Consider the following 24,612-nt stretch of genomic DNA (forward strand, 5'->3'; position numbering starts at 1 on the left):
TTAAATCAGTCGATCAAGATGTGATTATATGACTTTCAGCTTGAACTCAAGAATAAATGTCTGCATTAACTGTGCAGGAAGTGCAGTCATTTTCTTCAGACGTTCGGGAGTAATTCGAGAGACTCAGGTCAAGTGCGTCATATTTGACACCCTTTTGGGTGAGTTTTATATCTCTACATCATCAGTGTGATAAATTACACTCTAAATTGCAAGGTTCAATAAACACTTGAAATAGCTGAATAAGCTACAAACACTTTTTTTAAACAAAAAATTGGATTTTCTGGCCATTATTTCATGGTTCAGACTTCACGAGGATAATTTTAAATATGGAGCTTTTTTAAATAGTTGGATGAAAATCCTTTGTCATCAATAACTGCCTGAAGTCTAGAATCGATCAGATCAGGTGACCAGGCCATAGAAGAGCATCCTACTTCTTTGCCTTGGCACAAAATTCCTCCTGCTTCTTCCATCAGCAAACACTAGTGGCCCACTTCTACTTTCATCCATGTCAGTGCCATCACACTGCTTTCACCATGTTTGACAGATAAGGTGTTATGCTATACTTTTCTCTTATTCTTTTTTTCTCCAAGATGGAAAAAATCCTGTCACCATCCACTTTTATTAGCTGAAAGCGCATAATAATCCTAATGAAGGCCATCTTCTCATGCACAGACATCTCTTTGGGTAACTTATTTAAAAAGCTTTAGAACACAAATTCGGTTTTGTACTTTTGTTAAAACTCTTGAATTAATTTTGACGTATTTTTTACTCCTCTGTGATAGTGTAGAGAGTCAAAAAACACAACAAAACTGTTAGTATAGTGGGGACTTTGTCAGCAGATCTGTGTGATCTGCACTGCGCTGTTGTGTTCAAAGGAAACTGCTGATGGATACGAGGAACTGGGTCCAGCAGGTATGCCCTTCCAGACAAAGGAGCCGGCGTTTGATTTTCACAAGTTGTAAATTACGGCTACTAAAAAAACTTTTACAGCCTTGACTTTGATCAGTGAGAGCTCCGTCACAATCATAAAAAGCCTGAGATTTTATTCTGTGTGAGGCTGACTCGATTCTCAGAGACATTAGCCTGTATTCAGCTGTGTTAAACCTTATGGTAAAGCTGCACTCAAGGCTCAGGTACTTTGATAAAATGTGGATTTGCTGTACTCTCCAGACTGAGGGGCTCTGTAATAGTCACTCCATCGTGAAACTTTTGCTAAAGGTAATTTTTCAGCTCCTGTCACTGTGAAAACTGTCCTACTCTAGTATATCAGCTAGCAAACACACATACATACATATATAAACACAAACACTATGGCTTAATTTGACAAATAATTCTTACATATAAAAACATTTAAAAAACAGTATATGCTGCAATCAGTTAAATAAATCCTCAACAACTGTTGAAATAAGATTTTTCCTCTTTAATGCACTCTTCTCCAAAGGTCTTTCCTCTCCAATTCTTTAACCCACTTTCACATGAAACATTGCTGTGCATATTAAGATAAACAATAACAAATCTTTAGTTTGCCTTGTTTACAGTAAGACCAATCACAGATCAGCAAAGATCCGAGCATCCAACAGCATCTCAACAAGCGGAGGGAGATGTGACTGGGAGCTGTAGAACATCAGGATTAATGGATTCAAGTTGGGCTCACGTTCAGATTGTGGTCTGACACAGTCGCATGTGTTCAACTTCAAAACGGCACGAGGTAAAGAATCACCGCCTCATGAGAATCTGAACAATGTAGGGTGCAGTTTGGATTTAGAAAGAGATTTTTCACATTATAAAACAATCATATTCTGAAATAAAACAAAGATTTTAATCAAACAGTGTTTGAGATGTTTTTTTCCACCCTCTCGCTCTACGATATAGACGATTAAAACACTAACATCAAGTTCTTTTACCTCCCATAAGGATACAAACTGTTTTCCTTTAATTTGGCACATATTTCTGTCCAGACACACATAGAAACAGGCCGAGACTGTACGCGAGCTGAACCGCTGTATTATTTTACGATACTGCAGATAAGGTTTTGTGAAAGAGCAGCATCTACTGGGAAGATAAAGTGAGACGTGGCATGAAATCTGAAGATATGACTGAACTCCTACAAAAGAATGAGAAATGCCTGGATTGTACCACCGTTTTCATTTCCAAATGCATTCATCTGATCTTTGATGTTTGCACCAGCCCTCTGCATGTCCCATACATCTGCATTAAAAAATAATAATAATAAAAATAAATCCTTGTTTACTCTGGGTCAATACTCGTGTGACGTCTGTGTCTGTTAAAAAGGTTTTCATCTTAAAGTTTCAGATTATCATCCATATAATCTCATTCGCTGCTGTCAGTCATTTTAATACAACTATTACATGATGCACCCCCCTCCATCACCTCAACACAAACACCAGCCGACCTTCACATCCTAAACCTGTGGCACGTCACTATGTTGTGATACAAATACCCTGTAGTGTGCGTATTCAGTGGGGGGGTCAGGGAGAGTTCCTACAGGTCTTCTTTTTCTGCCATTTGTACATTGTTAAAAAAAATATATAAAACATTAAAGAGAGAAATTACAGCTTCATTTCGGTTAAAAACACATTGTCAGCGGTTCTCCTCAAAGCTATTTACAAATCGGCGTGTGGTAACTAGTCGTCATTCAGCCGTCAAAGCAGGAGAGAGTGGGAGTCTGTTTTCAGGGAGGAAACGTGACATTTAAAAGCTGGGGTGAGCCACTTTTCTTTGGCTTTTGAAAAGGAAGATGGATTTCTTTTGTGTGTGTGTGTGTGTGTGTGTGTGTGTGTGTGTGTGTGTGTGTGTGTGTGTGTGTGTGTGTGTGTATGTATATATAAATAATTTTTTTAGGCCAAAGGTTGTGTTGGAAATGGTAAGAATTATCAAAGATTAAAAATGCACTGTTTCTTTCTTTGAATCAAACTGTCACTGGATCATTTTACCTTTGCTTTGCATCGCTTAACTCACTGATCCAGTAGATATTCCCCCCTCCCCCGGCAGCATTGAATAAACCAAGACATTAACAGATCAACAGGGAAAAAAAACAAAAAAAAAAAGTCATTGTCAAGTCATTTGATGCATTAATTGCAGCCCTATGCAAACACAGGACAAAGCAATCATAGTTTATGTGGAAATGTAATTAGTGGACAGATTCTTCAAACAGCACCACGAGACAAGAGAGAGAAAACTGCTGCTGGTTAAAGGAAAAGCAGACAATCATTCAATTGTTTTCATTCAGCATAAATCACAGCAATGCACTTCCCTCCCTCCAAGCATCTCAAGTTGAGCCCGGCCACACGACCCCAGCAAGGTCGTAATTTGCACTTCTGAATACTTTTCAGTGGGGAAACACTGAGCACTGATAAAAGGGTATGTGGTCATAAACTGACATCAGAGCAGTGTTTGATCAGTCAAGGTTGGCTGACACTCAACTTCGCAGACACTGGCTCATGTTTAACTATAAACACAGCAGTGCTATCATTCTGTGACATGACCATGGCGATCATCATATCCAGTTTAGGCTCACTGAGGTAGAAACTTTTTTTTTTTTTGTTTTGTTTTGTTTTACAGGTTAATGGTTAACTGAAATACTCCAGTACCTTCACTCCAGCTGCATTTGTTAACACCAACATCCAAGTTTAAGTGAAAATACTAATTTAGATCAATTAACTGTATTTTGTCATTAGTTAATGGTTAACATGGTGGAAAGGAAATCACGCTTTTACATTAAAATGCAACGTGTCCGTCTCTTACCAATTAACACTGTCGACTACGCTTTATTAGAATTCACGCAGCATATTCGTTCAAATAAAACGACATAAAAAGGACCATCAGTGAAACAAAACAACCCCAATACCACATTCATACAAAGTTTCTGTAAGGCATTCCTTCACGAGGTCACTCGTACCAGCAGAGTCTGCAGCTTCTTCGTCCCAAACTTCAGCTCCTCATTCTGACGTTTGCCAGCAAAAGAAAAGTGTTCGATTTAGCCACAATCACAGTTTCTCTGCCAGAGTGTTCCCAGCTTCTCCTGCTCAGTCTTTAACACGGCTCTGGCAATGGCTTTGGTCTGTCCTGCAGCTAAGATTAGAAACTATACATACAAGAAGAGCCACAACTCTGAAAAAGTCTTTAGATTCATGCACGAGACTGTACAGACTTTAGGTGAACTGTCTCAGCTAGACAGGACAGGAGGTTGAGTTGCAGTCCTATCTGCAGGAGGAGCCCAGCACGCTGCCCGTCGAGGGTGTGGTGGGTGTAGCGCTGTAATGGGGGTAGTTGTCGTTTGATGAGGGGCTCGGGAGGATGGAGTTTCCATTGGTGGGAGAGCAGCTGAGCTGGAGCCTCCGCAGGTACTCGGCGTGAACGGGTTTGTGGCTCTGCAGCACTTTGATGGCTTCTTCCACGGTGAACCACTCCCGCTTACGACCTGCAGAGGGAGACAGAGAACTGAAGATCAGGTTTTCTTAATCACCAGCAAAGTGCACTGTCACACAAACTGTAACTTTTGTGCAGAACAAGCCACGTAACCCCTTCTTTCCCTTTTCCACAAGCTGATTTGACTTCATATCAAAAGACAAAGTGGACTGTGAGCTTTAATAGCTTCTGCAGGTTACCCCATTTTCACTTGTTAGAAGAAAAAAAATAAAAAACAGTGACACTGGATTGAAACATTTCACAGAATGTCACAATGAGGCAAACTTGCATTCTTAATAAGATGCATTAAAGTAGGGTGAAGATACAGTATCCATCTATATCTATAGTATCTTGAAACTCAAATATATATATACACACCTGAAAACCTTCAAATATGCATGTACAGACCAAACTGACGTATGCAAGGTTTTCAGAGTTCAAAGCAAGAACAGAGGGGATACATTAGGCTTTGGATTACACAGACTGGATACTGACGTCCGCCGCACTGACAGCTGTAATATACCGTACTGCAGCTAAGTACCACTGCAGTAATGATCAGTGGCCTAGATTTATAGGCACCTGTTGTAACTGCCAGTGTGGTTTCTGTGCAGTACTCTAGTCTTCACATAAATAAAAAATACAGAGTATGGTGTAAGCAGCAGCACTCAAAACCGCAAGTATTGATGCTTAAGGGGAGGACATGAAGCAAAACTTTACCTATGTTGACAGAGTCTTCCCAGTCCTCGAGGGTTTCCGTCACAGTCAACACGTACACGTACGTTCGGTGCTTACGATCTTGGTTTTGCTTTAAGGATCAGAGACAGATGTATATTTAATTACAATGCAGCGATGCAATAAATCATGCAATTCACACCTACATTTATTTGCCAATTTTAAAGTAAAAAAAAATTGCAGATTTTATACAATTTGCACATTTTGTCCTGTCCTGTGAAAAGCTTACCTCAAATACACCAAGCAAGCGTCCTAGTTTGCCCTTCACACCGGCCTGAGGAAAAGATAAAGGAGAAAAGAAAATCATTCATTTCTACTGGCTGTAGTGTTTGGGAAGCACAGAGTATACTTCTTTGTTGGAAGGCTCAAGTAGCTATGGCCTCTGTAGAAGATCAGTCACAGAGATGAATAGAAAGTGAAAACAACAGAAAAGCAGCGTTCTGCATCAACACAGTGGGAACTGTGTCGCGTTTCAACATTCAGGACAGTCCAACAGATAACTGCCCACAAATAAAGAATACATATATCAGGACTGAACAAATTAAACCCCTATGACAGTTTTTGCAGAAACTAGTAGCAAAGCTACGAGCTACAGAGTTAAAGGTCGACATATAACATCAATATAAAAGATTTCACTGTCATTTATACTGTACTGGGTCATCACCTGGGTAAGAATACAATAATAAAAAGAAACTTGCTTGAATTCTGCAGATTGTTATTACAGTAATATGAGAGAGTCCCTTTCATAACAGTCATTTTATTAATTCAGATGTACTGTGTTCTGTTCACAGGCCTCAAATTACTGTTAAGACATATGTCATCTGCTCAAGTGTCAGTCTGCCCCACTGATGTGTCCTGAGGGAAAGGCTACAGGGTTTGTGAATGCACAGGAATCTAGTGAAGGGCCAAGTTTAGACCACTGACGTTGCTGAGAACACAAGGTTCTCAACCAGGGGGAACTCTGAAATACCATCAGGCTCCTCATTCACCCAGCTGCCGACACTGTACCCCTTCAAAAACCTCTCACCCTTACCTATAGACTTCAAACCTATTTCACTTTATAGACTTCAAACTTGACTTATATACGGTAACATTAAAACAAAGTCAGGGCACAGATTTATTTACCTCCTCAAACACTTCTCGCACTGCTGCGCCACATGGCTCCTCCTCTGGCTCCATCCCTCCTCCGGGGACGATCCACTGGTCTGGATGCCGACTGCTGCTGACCAGCAGAACCTGTCAAAGAAAAAGAAAAACTTTAGGAAATGCAGACCGAGTTATTATTTTTACTTTAAACCCCAATAAACCAAAGGAGTTAAAGCACGCAGGAGCATACAGAGTTTCAGTGGCCTATATTGCAACTTGAGGACATGAACCATGACCCTTGGGACTCAAAACATAAAAAAAAAAAAAAAAAGACTGATGGTTGGAGTTGGCTTAGCGTCGCTCACAAGATGCCAAAGACAGGATTACACTCACTCGCAGAACTGAACGCAGACAGCTGTGGACTGTAGAGAGACACAGGTGGTCTTATTTCACTACTTTCTGATCTCTTTAAGAGGATCCATGCACATTTAATGCTCTTAGTGGAGTGACTCCGTGCTCCATGGTGCATGCTTTTTTCTTACGAATGCGAAACACCAGATTTAAGACCACGAGACAACACAAACCAAGGCTCGGGAGCTACAAGCTAGTTCATAGATGGGATGATTGCTTTGTACCAAATTAATCAATCCAGTGTGGACTGATCCATTGTGGCCACCATTTAAATAAGGGACCAGGTGAAAGTACTTTCAGTGTAGTCCATATCCCCTTGACTTTATACAAAAGGGTTTTTTTTTGTCACACAGACAAATTGAGTTGCATAAAGATGCTACACACATTTAGATAAATATATATTTCTTTGAGCAAATAATCCAGTTTTTACTCCTTTATTTGCTCTTTTTTTTTTCCCCCCACCACTTCATGTGGATGCCCATTCTTGAAAATACTCAACCCTAATTAATACCAGTGTCCATGTGGTCCCGACACAACATGAACTCAGCGGACAATGCTTGTAAACTCAGCTGGGGGCCCCTAAAATTCTGCCGGTGCTCCCGAGCGCCCCGCTGGGGTTTGAATTACACGACAGTTGCAGTGTCCACTGATACGTACAGATCAGATGTGCCTGTGTGTGCGGTTTGCGGCAGTATCCACATAGCAATCGAAAGAAACACGAAAACAGCTGCTATGAGCATTATCGCATTTAGCATGAAGCTGTGTCATCATCATTAACACATACAGCCAACAAGTGTGTTTAAAAAAAATAAACAAAGCAGGATTCTGTCACAGTCTGATGGTTCATTTAAGCGTGATTCTAGCACATTTTAGCATTTTTCCTTTTTCTGTCATAATCCAGCATCGACAAACAAGCGGGGGCGCCGGTCAGGGCAAAGGGGCCACACAGTGAACGTCCATGAATTAGTGTGAGAAATCTGTGAGCATGTGCATGTGCAACAGATGGTGAACAACGCAACCTAACTGACTTCATATGCAGTAATCTGTGAGAGAAGTCAGCCTGTCGCTTAATCCCACCTCAGCTTTCGTATGGCTTCCCTTACGTTCTCTAATGGGATTGTGGCCGCGGCTACACGAGGCTTTCTGAGGCTCTTCTAAATTGCCTGGGCTGAAGACCAGACTGTCTGACTGATACGGCACATGACTGGAGCCCTATCTATCAGTTGCCGGCTGGTGTCTTGCTCACATGCCTGACTCAACCACCTGCTTATTCCCGGATTGCAGGTTAGGGTGGGGGTGATGGGGAACCGATGTTAAGTGCATGCGTGCAAAGATTTCCCTAGTGATGATGTTAAGAAGAAGCATCACACAACAGATGTTTATGTTATGTGACAGGTGTACAGCTTAGATAATAGTACAAGCAGCACTGGTGCAGGGCATGCCGTTCTCTCAGGAGGGTGCAAACTATAAGAAATGTGCAAAGCTGAACCTGGTAACCTGCCTCGGTAAGCTCCCTCAACAACAGGAGGGCTTTTGCCAGTGAGATCTTTTATTTTGTTTGTCAGTGTGCAGCAGTGATTTTATTTTTCCTCCTTTACAAATGTGAATGTCACCTGCCAGAAGTCATTACTGTGCCATGAGGTTCCACGCAGGCTCACCGACTTGGCGACTTCACGGGTGTGCCAAATGGTCCTCACGTCTTAACAGTGCGTGTGTGCTGAACTGCAGCCGGCGAGGATTAAGGGGAGATCGCTAAGCAGTGAGTGCGCGATGTATACAAAACACGGTGTTTCCGGGGCAGCAACAACGAAGCTCATTTTAGCGTTTAGTTGTAGTTGTTGAAGAGGAAATATTATTCATCCACCCTAAGAAAAGAGGGGTTGGGTCAATTTTGGAATGTAGAGACTGGAATCTACATTTTACAAACCATCTTTAATTAAAGAGGTTTGCTTCTTCACACTGCTCCATATTTCATACAGAAGTGCAGCAGTAGGGCACAATTTCACCTGTCCAATGCCAAATATGGACCTGCAACCTCTTTAGGCCATTCACCTACATTCAAGAATTTAGAGAATTTCCCAAACACAAGTCCTTTTGATCACAATAAAAAGAAACCATGTTACATGTAACTGCCAAAATATGTCCATTTCCTTTATATAATTATCATTATTACACTTTTATTTGAACCGTTTGTTCATTTATTTTCAGTAACTTGAACAGTCACGTGAACTGGTATTCCCGTTATCAACTAAAAAATAAAAATAATAATTATAGTATAGATTAACTAAGCTCCGCCTTCTGAGCTGTATAGCAACCCACCGAACAAAAAGACCAGTTAGTACAAAAACAGCACACAAGCTACAATTTAAAGAGGCCAAAAAAACCCAAAAACAAAATAACTCACACCTGGATGGCAGGTCAACAGTCAGCTGATGGTGAACTCTGAGCACTGAAAACCCACTTATGTTCAGAAAGAAGGTCGGGCTAGAGGAGAGGCCTCTGGGCAGAGTTATTACAGTTCCTCCAATTTGATTTTTTTGTAATTATAAAAAATAACAAGCAAAACTAGACCGATTTTTCCAGGGTTAAGAAGTCAAAAACAGGCAGGGTATTTTAAGCCATCAAATGACTATATAAATAAACTTTACTTACTTAAAATGGGTCTTTAGGGGCAGAATAAGCACGTAACCAAGATTGGTCAACATACAGTTCAAGCAGGGAGTCTTTCTTACCTTAGTTAACAGAAGCTGTTATTTTGCATAACATAAAAAACTGGAAGACTAAGACTGAAAACATTTCCTTCATGTTTGTATTTTATTATAGTTTTTTCCACCAATATGTATTTTTACTAACCTTTCCTTACACTGTTTACATTATTTGGTTTACATATATGTTTACTCTCTAGCCATAAAAAAAGAAGAGAAAAATTGCCTTGGGGGAGGGACTGTTTACTGCTTTTTTTCCTCCTTTGACAACGTAAGAAATCATAAAAGCATATTCCAAGTTTTAATTCTTTTATAGGAGAAGGAAGATTAACAAACCTCCCTAAAGGTGGCAGGGCAACATTATTGATAATTGATGTACCACATGCATGTTAGTAGCAAAAAGAAAGTATTGTTTGGTAAATATATGCCAATGGTGACACTACAAACAACAACTACAAAACCCTTGTGAAACTTTACAGTGTAATCTGGCGTGCATCTACCTGGAAATGTAAATAAATGAAAATGGAACAAATGGAACTATTGTGACTGGCCTGTTCAAGCCTATACATTTCCATTTGCTTTTTCGCCACAGTCTTTGATCAATGAGATACGATTTTCCGCCCTAGCATGAGGAATAATAATCAAGCTTCGATATAAGGACTCACATATGAGGGACATCGCCAAACCAAAATCACTGAAATGGATGTGAGAGAATTTACAAAGAGGCAAAACATGAGGGACAAATACGTTAGGGAAGGGGGAAAAAAAAGAGAGAGAGAGAAAGAAACAGAAAAGTCCTAGGATTTTATTTGTTTCTATCGTGGCTGGCATCACATATAAAACAGTGGGATATGACCACAAGGTAATTAACGCCATGCACAAGCATGAATGGTTATATAGCTTACGACATAACCCCTACAAAGATTCACCACAGAAATCCAAATCAGCCATAAGACATGAACTGTTTGGGCACTTTGTAACTTTTTGCATGGTGGATGCAAATTTAGCAGCAACTTGCTCAGAGGTTTTACCATGTACATATAACACTGCATGTTTACCAGTGGCATACCACTTAGACAGGGTGTGTGTCTATAAGCCTCCTCTGGATAGCGAAATACACAATGAAATACACATGAGTCATCTTTAAAGACTTCAATGTAAAGACGTGTATGCTGTAGAGCCCAGAAGTCACTGATTACACAACCTCTCTGAACACTAGTTAACTTCATGAATAGGCAAAAGATTTTCAGAACCACTATTAGTTAAAAACAGAGTCGGTCTTCTGGCATGGCCTCAAAACGGAGACAGCAGGGAGGAATATTCTGGAGGACATAAACACCTCCTCCCCATGGGGAACTGCCTGTAGCTGTCAAATAAAGAAGGCTCCACATGCCAGGCAGGCAACCGGAGGACAGAATGATGTAAAGTCACAGACACCAAAGAAGAGGAGCGCAGGAGACATGATTGATGGTGCTGAGAAATTAATATAGTGGCTGCATTATACGACAACTAATTAGAGTCATAAACAAGCAACTTCGGAGGAAAACAGCACAAAATGCAAATGCAGAGAACACATGCGACTTCATTCTTGATGTTAAGATGTAGCGTCTTCTCAAACTGGTAACCGGCCACCACCATTTCCATGATGACAGCATTTGTTACTTGCTGGGATACTTTCAATATCAAACCATGGGGTAAAATCTGAGAAACACAGAGGTTACTGCTAAAACTGTTATCCTGATAACACTTATGGCATTAAAATTCACTGTGTTAAAAGCCTCTGACGGCAACTGCTAGATTTGACATGGGGGTGGTGGCTTTCAAGCAAGAATACCATGTGACATCATCACCTTATAAAACTGCTTTGCATTTATATGGAATCATAGTTTGTGACACTCAGGTGAATGCAAGAATATATTCTTCAGTCTAAAGCGTTGATACTACTCCATTGCGCACACCTTTGAGTAGCTGTAGCTCAGGGCCAAACAGCCAAGTAGTTATTCCTGTTATATTTCTGAGATGTTAGCTTAAACTTCACCACCTGGGGCGCACTGTAATGTAAATTATCTGCAAACAAGTCAGCGCGGTCATGGAGAACCCCCAAAACTGACCGAAGAGACCCTGGTGCTAACCATGAGATAATGGTAGGTCACTGGAACCCAAGAACTGAATTCTGGCTTAGACAAAAGGGTCGACAGAGCAGGTAGCTCCCCTTGTTTGATTCGCCACCAGTTTTACTTCCCGACACAACCCCTGAAGAGATTTTTGTCTGCGTCTGGAAACAAACAAGTGACCCTTCGCTCACCGAGTGAATGTGTTAAACACTAAACCACTGGAAGCACATTAAGAAGGTAGACAACTAAATTAGCAAATCTGAGCAACTGTAGCTCTAGTAGTTGAAGATTTTATGGCCCAGCTAGAAAGTATTGTACAGGCCTTTCTGTTAGACCAACAGCAGCAGACAAAAGGCTGAAGAAGGAGGGAGGACCAAAGCAAAGCAAAACAATGAAAATTTCAGGCTGGAAAGCCAAAATGAACTGAAGGTGACTGTAAAATAGCCATATTGCAGCTTTGAGGCAGCACGGACATTACATAATTCAGTGAGCACACAATTTGATTGAATTATACCAAGCGACGACCACTGGGGAAAATAGTGCTGAAATTCTTTTACTATGATGCATCACATTAACCACATATGTTAGCACACTAACATATGTGGCTTTCCTATTACTGACATGTTTAGACTTAAAGTAGACACACATAAAAACACTGGCTCTTTTTGTTTGATTATTCGTTGTGACAACTTAGCACTGTGGTGATGAAATGTAATTCCACCAGCTCAACCAACTTGTCTGTCTCTTTGAATTGTCAGCTTCCCATTTTTCACTGTTCGAAGTTAAACTATTGCTATCACAGAGTCTCTGGCCTTATGGGCCCTGCTTTCTCCTTTCCCTTCCAAAACAAAAACAGCTGAGCAGATCTAGAGCTCCTGTTCCACCAGAGTTAGGTATCCAATGTCTACATGTCTATATGTAGTGTATATGTGTTACTACAAAGCTTACACTACATGTGAATCGTCTTCAAAAATCACCATTAGTGCCAACCCAGTTACAGTAAGAGCATCACATCAGTTCTCTTACTTAAAGCTGAGTCATGTTTGTGGTTGCAAACCCAGACATGCTTGTTAAAGTCCTGAGGGTAGTAGTCACCTACATCCTTCTGTTGTCACAATATTACAGTACACTAATGCAAGTAAAAATGGCCAAACCAAAACAATTCTAAAGAAAGCAAAACTGCATCTCTGCACAGTATCTCTATTTCTTTTATGGCTACGCATTTAAAAACAAAAAAAAAAATCTTACATAACAACAGCATACCACGTCCACATGTGCAAACAAGCAGATATGCTGTTTGCATGCTTGTAAAATTCCTGATATGGTGTGTTTAACAGCCAAACACTGGAGAGCCTAGGCAGAGCTCTTAGTGGCTGTCTAGTGACAGCAGACAGTGATGTCTTTACTGCACATTGTGTAACACTTTGTTTATGCCAGGCCAAAAAACGGCTAAATATAGTCAAGCCAGAATATGCAGGGGACAGCCTTGACTTTTGTCACTTACTGGTGAAACATTCATGCACGTAAACCAGTTAACCAGACCAGTTAGCAGACAGAGACATTATATAAGGTCCATTTTTACAGCTTTTGATAATTAGGGGGGGGGGGGGGGGGGGGTTGAAGTTACAAAAAAATATTGCAAAAAAGGGGGAGGAAACAGTCACCCCACAAAATAAAAAAAATAAAATAGAAAACTATGGTAGTTTAAAATCTGGCGGACGTCTCACTAAAGCCCTGCCTTAGGTTACCTTAAATCTCCTTTGAGGTGGGTCTAAAGCACTGCCCATCAGAGCCTGTCACATCCATTCATTATTTACATGTGATGGTCCCTTTAAATCCTAATCAACAGTATTGCTACGCAGCAGCCCGCCCAAGGCCGGCGGGATGCAGCATAACCGTGAATGAAGCTGCTCGGTCATGGACGTTTACATTATTGTCATATTAAAATGACCTTACATCTGACAAATATATTTAGCAGTATACCTGTGGCATATATTGTTACCCCCCCGCTCAGCCCACGCCACTGTTAAACCCTCTACTAAAGGAAACGTACAAGTGAGCGCCTCGCCCCCCTTCTGCTCGTTGCTTCAAGCTAGCGAAAAGCTAACGGGAAGTTACTTTCAAAATAAGAGCCCCGCCTTACTTAAGAGGGCAGTTTCACATTGCGCTGCTGCCCGTGTGTTTTATTTTGAAACAAACGTACTATTAGTCGTATGATGCTAGGTGAAGGTGGCTCGACAGCACCGCTTTTCCCCCCTTTTCTCTACGTGCTCCTCAAACTAGCCTAAACTGGATGGCCCAAGGCACATCAGCAGCACGCAAACACAAACCAAAAAGACAGTGGCTTTGCCAGCAAACACGTAACTACACCTAGTAGGCAACACCATAAATCAAAGCCCGTGTGTCTTATTACGGATCGTTGTGCGTTTTGAAAAAGAGCATCCCTGTGCACTTTGAATGGCTGCTAGATGCAGATTGATTAGGCCACAAAGTCACAGCACACAAACGCTGCATATTGTTGATAAGATGCAGGAAAACAGCGTCACACTGGGATAACCTTTCTTACCTCTTCTTCGCGTTCATTCTTGAAACACAGACAAGCCGCTCTCTTCTTGAAACCGTCGCCATCGTATGTCCTGGTCTGGTTTGGTTTGAGCTTCATCATTGATTTGGAAATGTGCCTCCTTGAGTAAGAACCGGCAAAAAAAAAGCAAAATAAAAGAAGAAAAAAAGGTGGAGGGGGTGTCCAATTAGTCAACAGCACAGCCGCCGCATTGTACTGCTCTATGCACCCGATGGGCAGATCAGGAACGGAGGATGTATGAAAGATCTCGTCAGACAATCCTGGATTTAAGCTTGTCCTTGTGAAAATAAGCACAAATCAGAGCCTCTGATGTGTAAGTCAAGCCCCCAGATGCTACCTGCGATCTCCAGTCGGCAGTATGTGCGCGCAGTCCCGCAGGTTGAGAGCTTATGTAGAGTGCAGCCTACACAGCACAGCCCTCCTCTGGATCCATTTGCGTATGGCCGCTGACTCAGTACAATGAACAAGCAGCCCGGAGTTTCGGAAATACAGATCACTCCTCTGAGGAGGGGATGAGCTAATTGGATGGGTTTGTGTAAAGTGGGCGGGGCTAGGCGTCTACTAAAACATAGATTGATACGTAAGTTTATTATTTTGTTTCCAGTAGTACAAGAGGGAGCTTTTTATCAAACATCCAGTGTGTGGTTCCTGATAAGAATTTTAGCAGGTCCTGGGGATCATTTTGTTGCAGTGAAAAAGAAAAAAATCATGCTGATTAGGACTGCCCCATATCCTAATCCAACAAAAACAAATCTTGACCAGGCACAGGTATATCTACATATTTTCTGGCACCTTCCACAGACGTTTCGTTTTTTTCTTTCTTAAAGCCCAACACAGACACAAATGCAGATGACATGACCTCAGTGTCCGCAGTAGCTACAGCCTTGATGTTGGTGTGGCGGAACTTCAAAAGGAACGGGGGGGAGAGAGACAAATCTGTCAGAAGACAAGATAACAATATTTATGCTCTGGTGGCAGTTTTACAGTCCATCGCAGACATAAGGTAAACAGTATTATATACTCAGACTCGTGTGCGAATGAGAACCGAGGAGGAAGTAAAACTACTGTTTAAAATCTAACTGAATTAATGGATGACTTGTCCTTGACAGAATCAAATTCTAATAAAGTGAAATGACATTTTTGATCTTTTGAAGTATGATATTTTGATAGAGGACATTACTGATTTCTGGCCTTTACATTTTCCTGGTATTGTTCACTGACTCGCTGATTTCTGATCTGGGATATAAAAGACAGACTGAAAGTTTAAAAGACCATCTTTTAAGGAAACACTCAAATTGTGAAATCCCAGTTTTAAATCCCCCAGATATGTGCTAATCATATTAGTACCAGACCCACCAGACCTGGAGCTCTCCTTGAATTATCATGGCTCGGCTGAGCAATACCACCTCTCAGATCCCACAAAGAGAATGGATTTACAAAGCATTTTCCATGATATAGTCAGCTGTGTCAGTTTTATTGAATTGGATTTTATGGGTTTTCTTTTACAGGTTCCACCTTTTGTACATCCACATGTAAGAAGTAGACATTCTGTCTACTTCTATGTGCCTTACACAGTCTTCTTGCTGTAGTAAGTTGTTTTTCTAGTTCAAATGAACCAGCTGCTTAAAAACCTCTTAGATTTCTGCTTTTTGACAAAAGTGTGCACACGATCACGTACAACACATTCTGTCCAGTGTTGGGAAATCACTGAGATACTCCCTGCTTTCACTGACTTTATGTCATTACAGAGGTCATATTCTGAGTGTGTTATTCCCACTCAGCAGGAAAACAAACATGTGGGTATCAGAAGTATTTTTCTGAGTTACTTCTGAAAACTAGAATTAGGCATCTTGATGTTGCAACTGTTTTTTTGTCAGAGGTTGTGACAACAAACTCCTGACCTGTTCTTCCTGGGAAGACTATCAAATAGCAGTTGCTCTCGTGTACCTGTGGGAAGTGCTAAGTTATCAGCTAAGTAAATGTAGTCATTGTTTAAATGATGTCTTTTAAACTCACTCCAGATAATCAAATTGCAGTCTAATGGTGACAGAGTAGAGCACGTGTGCTGATGGCACACATTAACTGAGTGGGAGCCTGGCCTCGGTTTACCTTTGACCTGCAGGCCAGCATGCTGTACGCCTGCAAATAACAACATCAAAAGCAAAGTCAGCTCCGGAAGATAAAAATCCATAAATTAATGAAATTGATCAAAGGGGAACCGGCACTGTGATATCTGACTTGTTTGTGAAGATTTGTGGAGATAGTCAAGTGAATCTTTATTCTGTCTTTAAAGTTTCAGGAGATAAATGCTGGCAAAATGAAATTGTGTATCATAGATCCCTTTGACTCTCAGTTTTCTGGCAGTTAGGCCTTTGTGTAGTCATTAGGTCAAATACTTTGGCATTAAAGGAAATGCTACTTTAGCTTTCACGTGGCTTGCCATTCAAGATTTCCTTCACTCCTGTACTTTCCCTCAAGATGTAACTTATGGATGCAATGCCAAAACATTGGCCTCATACATTCTTGTATCCCTCAGGTTGCACTTTGAGAAGCATTTTATTTGTTAGAAACAGTTGGAGAAGGCTTAAGTTCTGCATCCACTAAGATTGCAAACAGGCTAAATACTACTTCTGATGAACACTTTTATATTTAGCTTTTTAGGTTTGTCCATGGACGTCCTGATGTAGAATGATGTAGTAGAACGTGAGGCAGAGCTCTGAGATATCAGACCTCCAGACTGGATTCAGGAGACATACACTCTCTCTACTTCTGCACTCACATATTTTCACTTCCCATGTGTTTATAAACTACTACTGCATCACATTAAGATGTACCTCCTCTCTCTTATAATGTGTGTCAGAGGGTTCTTCCTGTTAAAAGTGAGTTCTTTCTTCTCACTGTTGTCCAGCGCTCTCCTCATAGGGGACGATGCGATTTTTGGGGTTTTCTCTCAAATATGGTATGGCCTTAACCTTACAATATACAATCCCAATTTTTTTTAAAGTTAAAATGCTATATGAAAGTGTCAATAAAATCTCTTAAACTCATATTCTATTCACAACAAAAGATAACAAATCTTTACACTGAGAAAATGTAATGTAATGCTCAACTTTCCTGGCAGGCAGGTTAGTTCAGCACACAGACTCTTCTACTAAGCAGTGCTGTTGAAATACAGGGATAGACACAGTGTGCTGTTTAATATTGTCTTTCTGAAATATACAAGGTCTTCCCTCAACAAGATGTCGCTGGAAGGGAATATATGTTGCTCTAATACTTGCGCACACCTTTCAGCATTGATGGTGCCTTTCCAGATGTGTAAGCTGCATCCTCCATAGACAATAATGCACCCCCTTTTCATTGGAGATGAAGGTCTTTGAATTGAATGCTTAAAACGAGCCAAATGGTCCTCTGGAGGATGTGGCATCCATGTTTTCCAAATAATGTCCAATTTCAAATTATCTGACCACAGAACAATTTTCCTCTTTAACTCAGTCGATTCTAAACTAGCTTTGGCCCACAGAAGTTTCTGAATCATGCTCACATGTGGCTTCTTCTTTGCATGACGGAGTTCCAATCTGCACATGTGGATGGCACGGCATTGTATTATGTACTTTAGATAATGAGATATTCAAAGTCGTTACAATTTTGTTCACAGTCTTCAGTGACCTTTGTCAAGAATCTCCGCCTCTCTAAGATGCTCTTTTTTGATACCCAGTCATGTTTCTGAGCTGTTTCAAATGAACCTAATTAGCTGCAAAATGTTCCTTCAGCTGTTTTGTTTTAGTACCACTTGCTTTTATAGCCTTTTGTTGCCCCAGCTTAACTTTCTTGAAACATGTTGCTGCCATCAAATTCAAAATGAGCTAATATTTTTCATGACATAGTCAAATGTTTCAGGTTGAATAGTTAATATGTTTTCTGTGTTCTATTGCGAATCATTGCATTATATTTATATTTTTGACTTTTTGGAGGGAGTAAAGCAACTTGAGGTGATAGTTGGGAAATGGTGCAGCATAACCACTATTCAGTTTCTTTCAGTTTGCTGATTTACAGAAAATCATTGGGTGTAGTTTTGAGATTGTGCAGAACTAACTGATGAGCTCACTAGTGTCATGAGACTGATACTCAGTGAAACAGGCTAATCGTGATGATCCCAGTGACCCCTTTTCACACGTTTTCCCCCATGAAATTGGGAGGGGTGTGGGGACAGAGAACTCTTGACTCCCCCTTCCATTTAACCTAGAAACTTCTGTGTGGAAAAAAAAACAGGTAAACCCCAGTCATATTATCATTCAAATCACTGTTGTCATCAGTTGCTTCAGATGTAAATAAAGCATCAAATGCAGGTCATCGTGTTACTGCAAGTCAGACAGCATCATCATCTTGTTTTAGCAATGGTTTCCTGGCTTTGCACTGATCTGATCTCCTAGACCATAATTGCAGAGCAATTCCAACATAACCTATAAATAATTTAAAAGATAATCATTTATTTGCAATATGCTATTTAAAGTAATGGCTACAAAGGGGAAAAGCATTGTAGGGAGTGTGTATATTTCTTCAAATAGTCCAGATAACTGCATATCCAATGGCTTAAGTGGTCATCTTAAGTTTACAAATGACTACAGAGTTTCTGCAGGTTGTCATTTGTATCCATACCATCAGGGTAAAGGAGATGTGCTAGAAAATTTATGTATTTATAGACTCTTGATGTCATTTGCATGATATATTATAAGTGATTTATAATGGGCTAAAATTAGAAACAGACCAGCTGAACCAAATCTTGCTCCTTAATATAACAACAGATGTTATCATCCTGATGGCATCGGTGGAAAATAAATCTTTCTGTCATCATATACTTAAAGTGGTTTATCATCGCCGTCTTGCATAGCAAAGGAGGGTAATTAAGAGGTCCCCATTTAGCCGAGGTGTGAGGGGAATATACGGATCCGGTTTCTTCTGGCTCATGCTGAGACAGATGGATGGACACAGAACTGACTGTCTTCACTTTATCAGGAGAGTCTGCCACAACATGCACACATGGATACACGTGTCACTTTTTTTAATACAAAGAAATAGTGTATACATGTTGCTACATCTATAGATGCACACACATACACCCACGCTCTCACACACGGAGTCCAATCTGCCTCTTCATTTGCCTGTGATCCGCTAAGTGTTAGCAGCCAACTGTGATTATGCCTATAAAATCCTGAGCTGATTAGCTCACCCATAAGTCTCTTCTTTGACCTCAGCGCTGAGCCTTCAGTCATGAGCCATCTGAGGGACTGGCTACTGGCCAGATAGCACAATCCTGAAAGGATCTCTGATATAAAAGATGGAGATGTCCTCATCCAGATAAAGACAATGAGACATCATTTATCCCTTTCCTAAGTTTAGCTCATGGATAATCGTCATGCTGCAGCTATCAGGATAATTTTAGGTCCAGCCATCTGTTTTCCCATAAGGTCTCCATTATCGAACACTTAAATGAGTTTTTTGCAACACATCCTTCCCTGAAATACAGTCATTATTACAAGCAAACATGCAACAATAGTTTTCAGGTACTGAGCGTGAAGTGAACGTTTAATGAGATGAAACTCATCTGATAAACTCCTGCTGGCTGGCCAAGGCTGACAAGATGGATGTGTGCTGCTGTCAGCTGTTGAATATAAGCCTGTGCAAAGGTAGATCTATGCTGTATCTTCACCAAGGCAGAAACCGAGAACTTGAATCTGACTCAAGTTGGAGGGCTGCCACTCCCAGGAGTGACTCCTTAAAACTTGAAATTTCTGACTTCCGACTTATTTAGGAACGCACCAAAAGCATTGATTTAAATCCAACTGAGATGCTTTGGCACAACCTTAAACAAGTCAATAATACTTAAACCTCCCTTGGCTAATATTAATATCTGTTTCATGATCTAACCATCTAAGGTTGACAAATATGTAAAAAAAGAGAAATCAGAAAAGGGTCGAATACTTTTTCACAGGCCTGTAAATGTCAACAACCACAGATATTGACATGATTGGCTGAACTGTGTGAAAATGTCTGATATGGTGAAGTGTATGCTAATGAGGTGGTAACTCTTCAAAGTGTCTTCCTCTTACAGAGCCTCAGGATTATTCTCTGCTTGTGATTGCTCACTATGTTGTCAATGAGCCTGTTCTTAAAAAGTCGTTTAAGAACAGTAAATGTGTGAAGAAACAGTACTTCACACATTGTGGCCAACCCGTTTCACAGTTCAGTCATACAGCTAGCTCTTTGGTATGTAACGAGCACAAACATCTACTCCATTGTTGTGGGACAGAGAGTTTGCTGTAGAAGCAGTAATGGGTGTTTACAACAATTATGCAAAAGAAATTCACAGGTCAGCCAAGGTAAAAGTCCCTCTACTCCCACCCCACCTTCAGCACACACACACACACACACACACACACACTCGCACCCATAAATAAACATCTTTGTCTCCAGAGTAGTTTAGTACCTCTAGCATTACCTGACAAGTAGCTATTATGTGAACAGAGTCACACAGGCAGCTGGAGGTTTGCTATTCTCTGAGAGAAGTCTGTCTATGTACTGTGCTTATAAAGGGGTAACATAAGTTTCTCTAGATGTAAGTGTATGTATATGTGCCTTGGGTGAAAGAAAGAAATCTCAATTCCAGATCAGAGAAATTCAAAAACTTTTGATGACTAAGTGGAAAAGAGGAGCACACACGAGCCCTTTTTTATGATTCGTAATCTGTCCTTTCAGAGAATAGTGGTTTTTGTTGGGAATGTCACTTTTGTTTATGTCTACATAAACAAAGGAGATGTATAATATGTAATATATAATCTCTCCAGGGTACACTGGAGAGATTATATATTTCATTTCACCTGGAAATGCCTGGAATAACCCATTAAACCCGCTGTCGCCATGAACCAACTTTAGATAAGAAGAAGCTGATGGATGTGTATGGCGATTGAAACCCAGCTGTATGAGTTTTAGCTTTAGTCTGATTCAGCATCATGTCAAGAAGCCAAGAGTTAAAGACGAGTACACTCTCTGTCTTGTTCTGTGGTTCCATGTTATTGTATGACAGGAAGTCTGGATGAATGAAAAGTGCCCTTGTGCATTCTTTTATTGTTATTTGAGGGCCACCACTGGCCCGTGGGACACAGTTTGAGAACCCATCTTTTAGATTAAACTGAGTGGAAACATAAAGGTGCATTGTTGGTAATGCAGCAGAATTTTAAAGGTTTAAGGCTTTGTTGACAGTACACTGATAAACTGTTTGCAGTAAAAGCCAAATCCACATTACCAGGATTCAGAAAAAGTAGAGATATCTTCCAGGGCACAATGAAGCTTTAAAAGCAACACCTGTCATTAAAAGTATGAAGCTGATATGGCATATGTATAATAAAACACAGCAAAGAAGACACAGTACAACACTAGCATTTATTAGGAGTTATAATTTGAGCCAGTGTATAAAAAACATTCCCCAAATGTACATTTTTATCTCCCTCTTTCGTCTCTACTAGCTTCTTAAGAATTTGCCTGACTTCCACTGGGTTATTTAGCTATTCAACTAACTTGATCCATCTTATCCTTATCGGATGGTGGTGGGTTGGCAGTGTTTTCTGGCCAAAGACTTACGCAATTGGAAATTTAACAAAGGAGAGTTAGCATTGTGTAAGTGTGCAACTTTATAGCTTTAAAGTCTTTTTGGAATGTGGTCTCTTTGCAATCTTCACCCAAAAATCACATCAACATCTTTCCTCCAGTCTATACAACAGGATAAATACAGGTCTCAAAGCCAAGGATGGAAGAATGACTTGCTTGTGAAGGCTGAAGGGCACAATGGGGACTTGTGGCTGCATATTCGAACCTGTCATTATGCTAGCGGGGGATAAAGCAGACTCAGTGAGAGTAAACATCACTTATGATGAATTGCTCAGAAAGACACAGAGAGATCTTGCCAGAAGATTAATCTGAAAAGGAATTATATATTAGGCATATTAATTTACACAATGTGTAAATAGTTTTTCATGCTCTAGAGCATCACATTGAAGATTCATGAAGAATAAATACTTCACAATGATGTTATCTCACTACGTTAAACTGTTGAGGCTACCTGTGACCAAGTGTTTCTCTAACAATAATGCCTCTGTCTCCTCGAGGTAGAGCAAAAACACAGACACTCTATAATCATGTGAAGATTAGGCTTTAAAGAGGCATAAACAAACCCAGACAGTGACAGCTTGCCCAAATGTGGGAAAGTCGACTGAAACAAAACCCCACAGCCACGATGACACAAAGCCTGACAAAAAGAAGCAATCCACCCAAACAGCTCAAAATGCGTCTGGGAGGAGGGCATATGGCGGTAACTGACAGCAGGGAAGAGAAAGCCAAAGTTACTCATGACCCTTAGGAGTCATGTGAGTCAGTAACTTGAGCAAACTAAGTGCATCATGTTTCAAAAAGTTGGATATTTGAGAACGCGTCGACCTTGTGTTTGTTTGTTTTTTACAACGTGAGCAAACACCAGTTTATTGCTTTAACCCACTTAATCCCACTGGTCACAAAAAGGACCTGTAAAAAACCATTAAGCCATTAGAAGTTTCAAAGAATGTTTCTGAATTATGCATCAATACATTTTAAACAGGTACTGAAATACAAAAGTGTTTCAGTTAAATTTATGCAGCGTCACATGTTCAGCAGAACTTCTCACATGACTGGAGCTGGTTTTTCTCTGGTTAAACCATGAGAATAAGGTACAGCAAAGCGCCCAGATGAAAGGTTATTAAAGTATGTCAATATAAACATGTGGCCATTTGTTTTGGTACACATCAGGCGTCCAGTATTAACGTCTATAGATGTTCAGTTCTTCACCTTTGTACATCTCATCAGCAATAATAGCGACCGCACTCATGATGCAGTGTATCTGTGTACATACATACTCATACAGAGGTATGGTTCTTGTGCTTGCCATCATAATCACTGTCCTCAGTGACTGTGATGGCTGTGGTTCAGATATGGAGCATGAAGGGGACGTATGCATGTTGACATCCAGGTTGTTGAACTGCTGCAAACAGATCGTGATAGGAACAACATTGTCAGTGGTGATGATGCCCCCCTTCTCCCCCATACATCCCTCCCCTCCCCATGGCTAATAATGAAAAGATGTAAGCCTCTACCTACCAGCCAGAAGCACAGCTGCAGGTGGTCCCTAAAATATATCTAACTCCACCACTTTGGGAAGCGACCCCTGAGTGGGCATTTCACTCAGACCAGGAGGAGCTAATAGTCACCTCAGGCACTTCACACGTGACTGCAAACCAGGTGAGATCCTAAAACCTCTGAACCCAACACCTTCCACGCCTTGGTTACACCTAGAAATTCTGTCCATAAAAACTATGAATAAAATCAGTGACAAAGAGCAGCCCTAGTAGAGGCCAACACCCACCAAGAATTAGTCTGTTTTATGACTGGCACTACAGAGACGGGATAACTGGAACGGATAAAAACTGTCACGAAACCATGATTCCTTCAAAGGTTTACTGATGGCACATAATCTGGATATTCTTATGTTTGGGAAAAATTCTGGATTAAATAGGTTACAGGCTGCTGGGGAAAACAAAACACTGACACACAGTAGGAAGTTTAAAAGGATTTGTGGAATTTTTAATGGATAATGTGTGTTGAATTTTCATTAAAGTAACTGAACAAGTAAAAAAACAAAGCCTGTGTTCTCACGTGTATAATAAGATGTAATAAGTGGTTTTAAAGAGGAAAAACATAAGCAGACAGGAGGTTTTCCGCAGAGAACATCAACAGGAAAAGTAGGTGGTCTGTATTGTCATTGTATGATCCAATGTTTTGCATTTAAAGTGCTCTATTAAAACCCTATGATAAGTCATGATGAGCTAGGAATGTGATCTGTCAGGCCTTGCTTTGTAAGTTGCGGAAGTTAAGTTGGTGAATGTGGTATCATCTTCTTTTGTTTTATTCATCTCCTGACAGGCTGGGCTGAGAAAACAGCCAGGCCTGTCAGAACATGTGTTCTGAACATGCCAGTGTCATCAAAAGCCATGATATTGTTCATCCATATGCAAAACAGAACATCCAGACTGACGGTATGCCATGAAAATTCTTTGTCTATTATTTGCACATTATCTCATCGGTCCTTTCTGTCATAAATGAATATTTAATATTCACTTAAGCTTTTGTAGTATTTTGCCTCATTTTGGAGTCTTTTTTCTGTGAAATCTCCGCACCATTCAGGTCTTTTCTTTTTATCATGACCACATGTTCCCAGAGATCCTGGGCATCCAAAGCATGTGTATTATTTGATTAATCTCACATCCTTAAAATTCAGTTAGTCAGTTTATAAATTTCATTTTATGCTTTCCCCCACTCCAAAATGTTTAGGCACAATTGTGAGCAACCCAGAACCTAATGCATTTTGTCTGGTGATAAAATTAGTAAATATCATCACAGACTCACTACAGTGAGAGTTAGAAGCAATTAAATGTCTCAGATATGCAAAAATGATCATCAATGTATTTTAACC

General features: G+C 40.4%; 1 protein-coding gene across 2 annotated transcripts; it reads right to left on the bottom strand.

Moving 5' to 3' along the window:
* Positions 1–1,397: 1,397 nt before the first annotated feature.
* On the bottom strand, positions 1,398–14,527 carry nudt4b (nudix (nucleoside diphosphate linked moiety X)-type motif 4b). Of its 2 annotated transcripts, none has more exons than XM_085436650.1 (5): positions 14,043–14,527; positions 6,286–6,396; positions 5,390–5,434; positions 5,146–5,233; positions 1,398–4,441 (listed from the first exon to the last, which is right to left on the bottom strand). In XM_085436650.1, the coding sequence occupies exons 1-5, from the start codon at positions 14,139–14,141 to the stop codon at positions 4,221–4,223; spliced, it is 564 nt and encodes a 187-aa protein (XP_085292776.1). In that variant the 5' UTR covers positions 14,142–14,527; the 3' UTR covers positions 1,398–4,220. The 2 variants fall into 2 exon arrangements, with proteins under 2 accessions (XP_085292776.1, XP_085292777.1); XM_085436651.1 differs by lacking the exon at positions 14,043–14,527 and adding an exon at positions 13,225–13,450.
* Between the last annotated feature and the right edge of the window lie 10,085 nt (positions 14,528–24,612).

Source organism: Copadichromis virginalis, linkage group LG17 (genome assembly GCF_057382275.1).
Source record: "Copadichromis virginalis isolate Kocher_CV1m ecotype Utaka linkage group LG17, C_Virginalis_male_GT1.1, whole genome shotgun sequence".
In the NCBI taxonomy this organism is placed as follows: Eukaryota; Metazoa; Chordata; class Actinopteri; order Cichliformes; family Cichlidae; genus Copadichromis; species Copadichromis virginalis.

Excerpts from the sequence above, each read along its gene's own strand:
- nudt4b (XM_085436650.1), bottom strand. The coding sequence starts at position 14,141 with ATGATGAAGCTCAAACCAAACCAGACCAGGACATACGATGGCGACGGT. Across the intron at positions 6,397-14,042 it reads AGAATGAACGCGAAGAAGAG|GTTCTGCTGGTCAGCAGCAG; the intron begins GTAAGAAAGGTT and ends TTTCTTTGACAG. Across the intron at positions 5,234-5,389 it reads GCTTGCTTGGTGTATTTGAG|CAAAACCAAGATCGTAAGCA; the intron begins GTAAGCTTTTCA and ends TGATCCTTAAAG.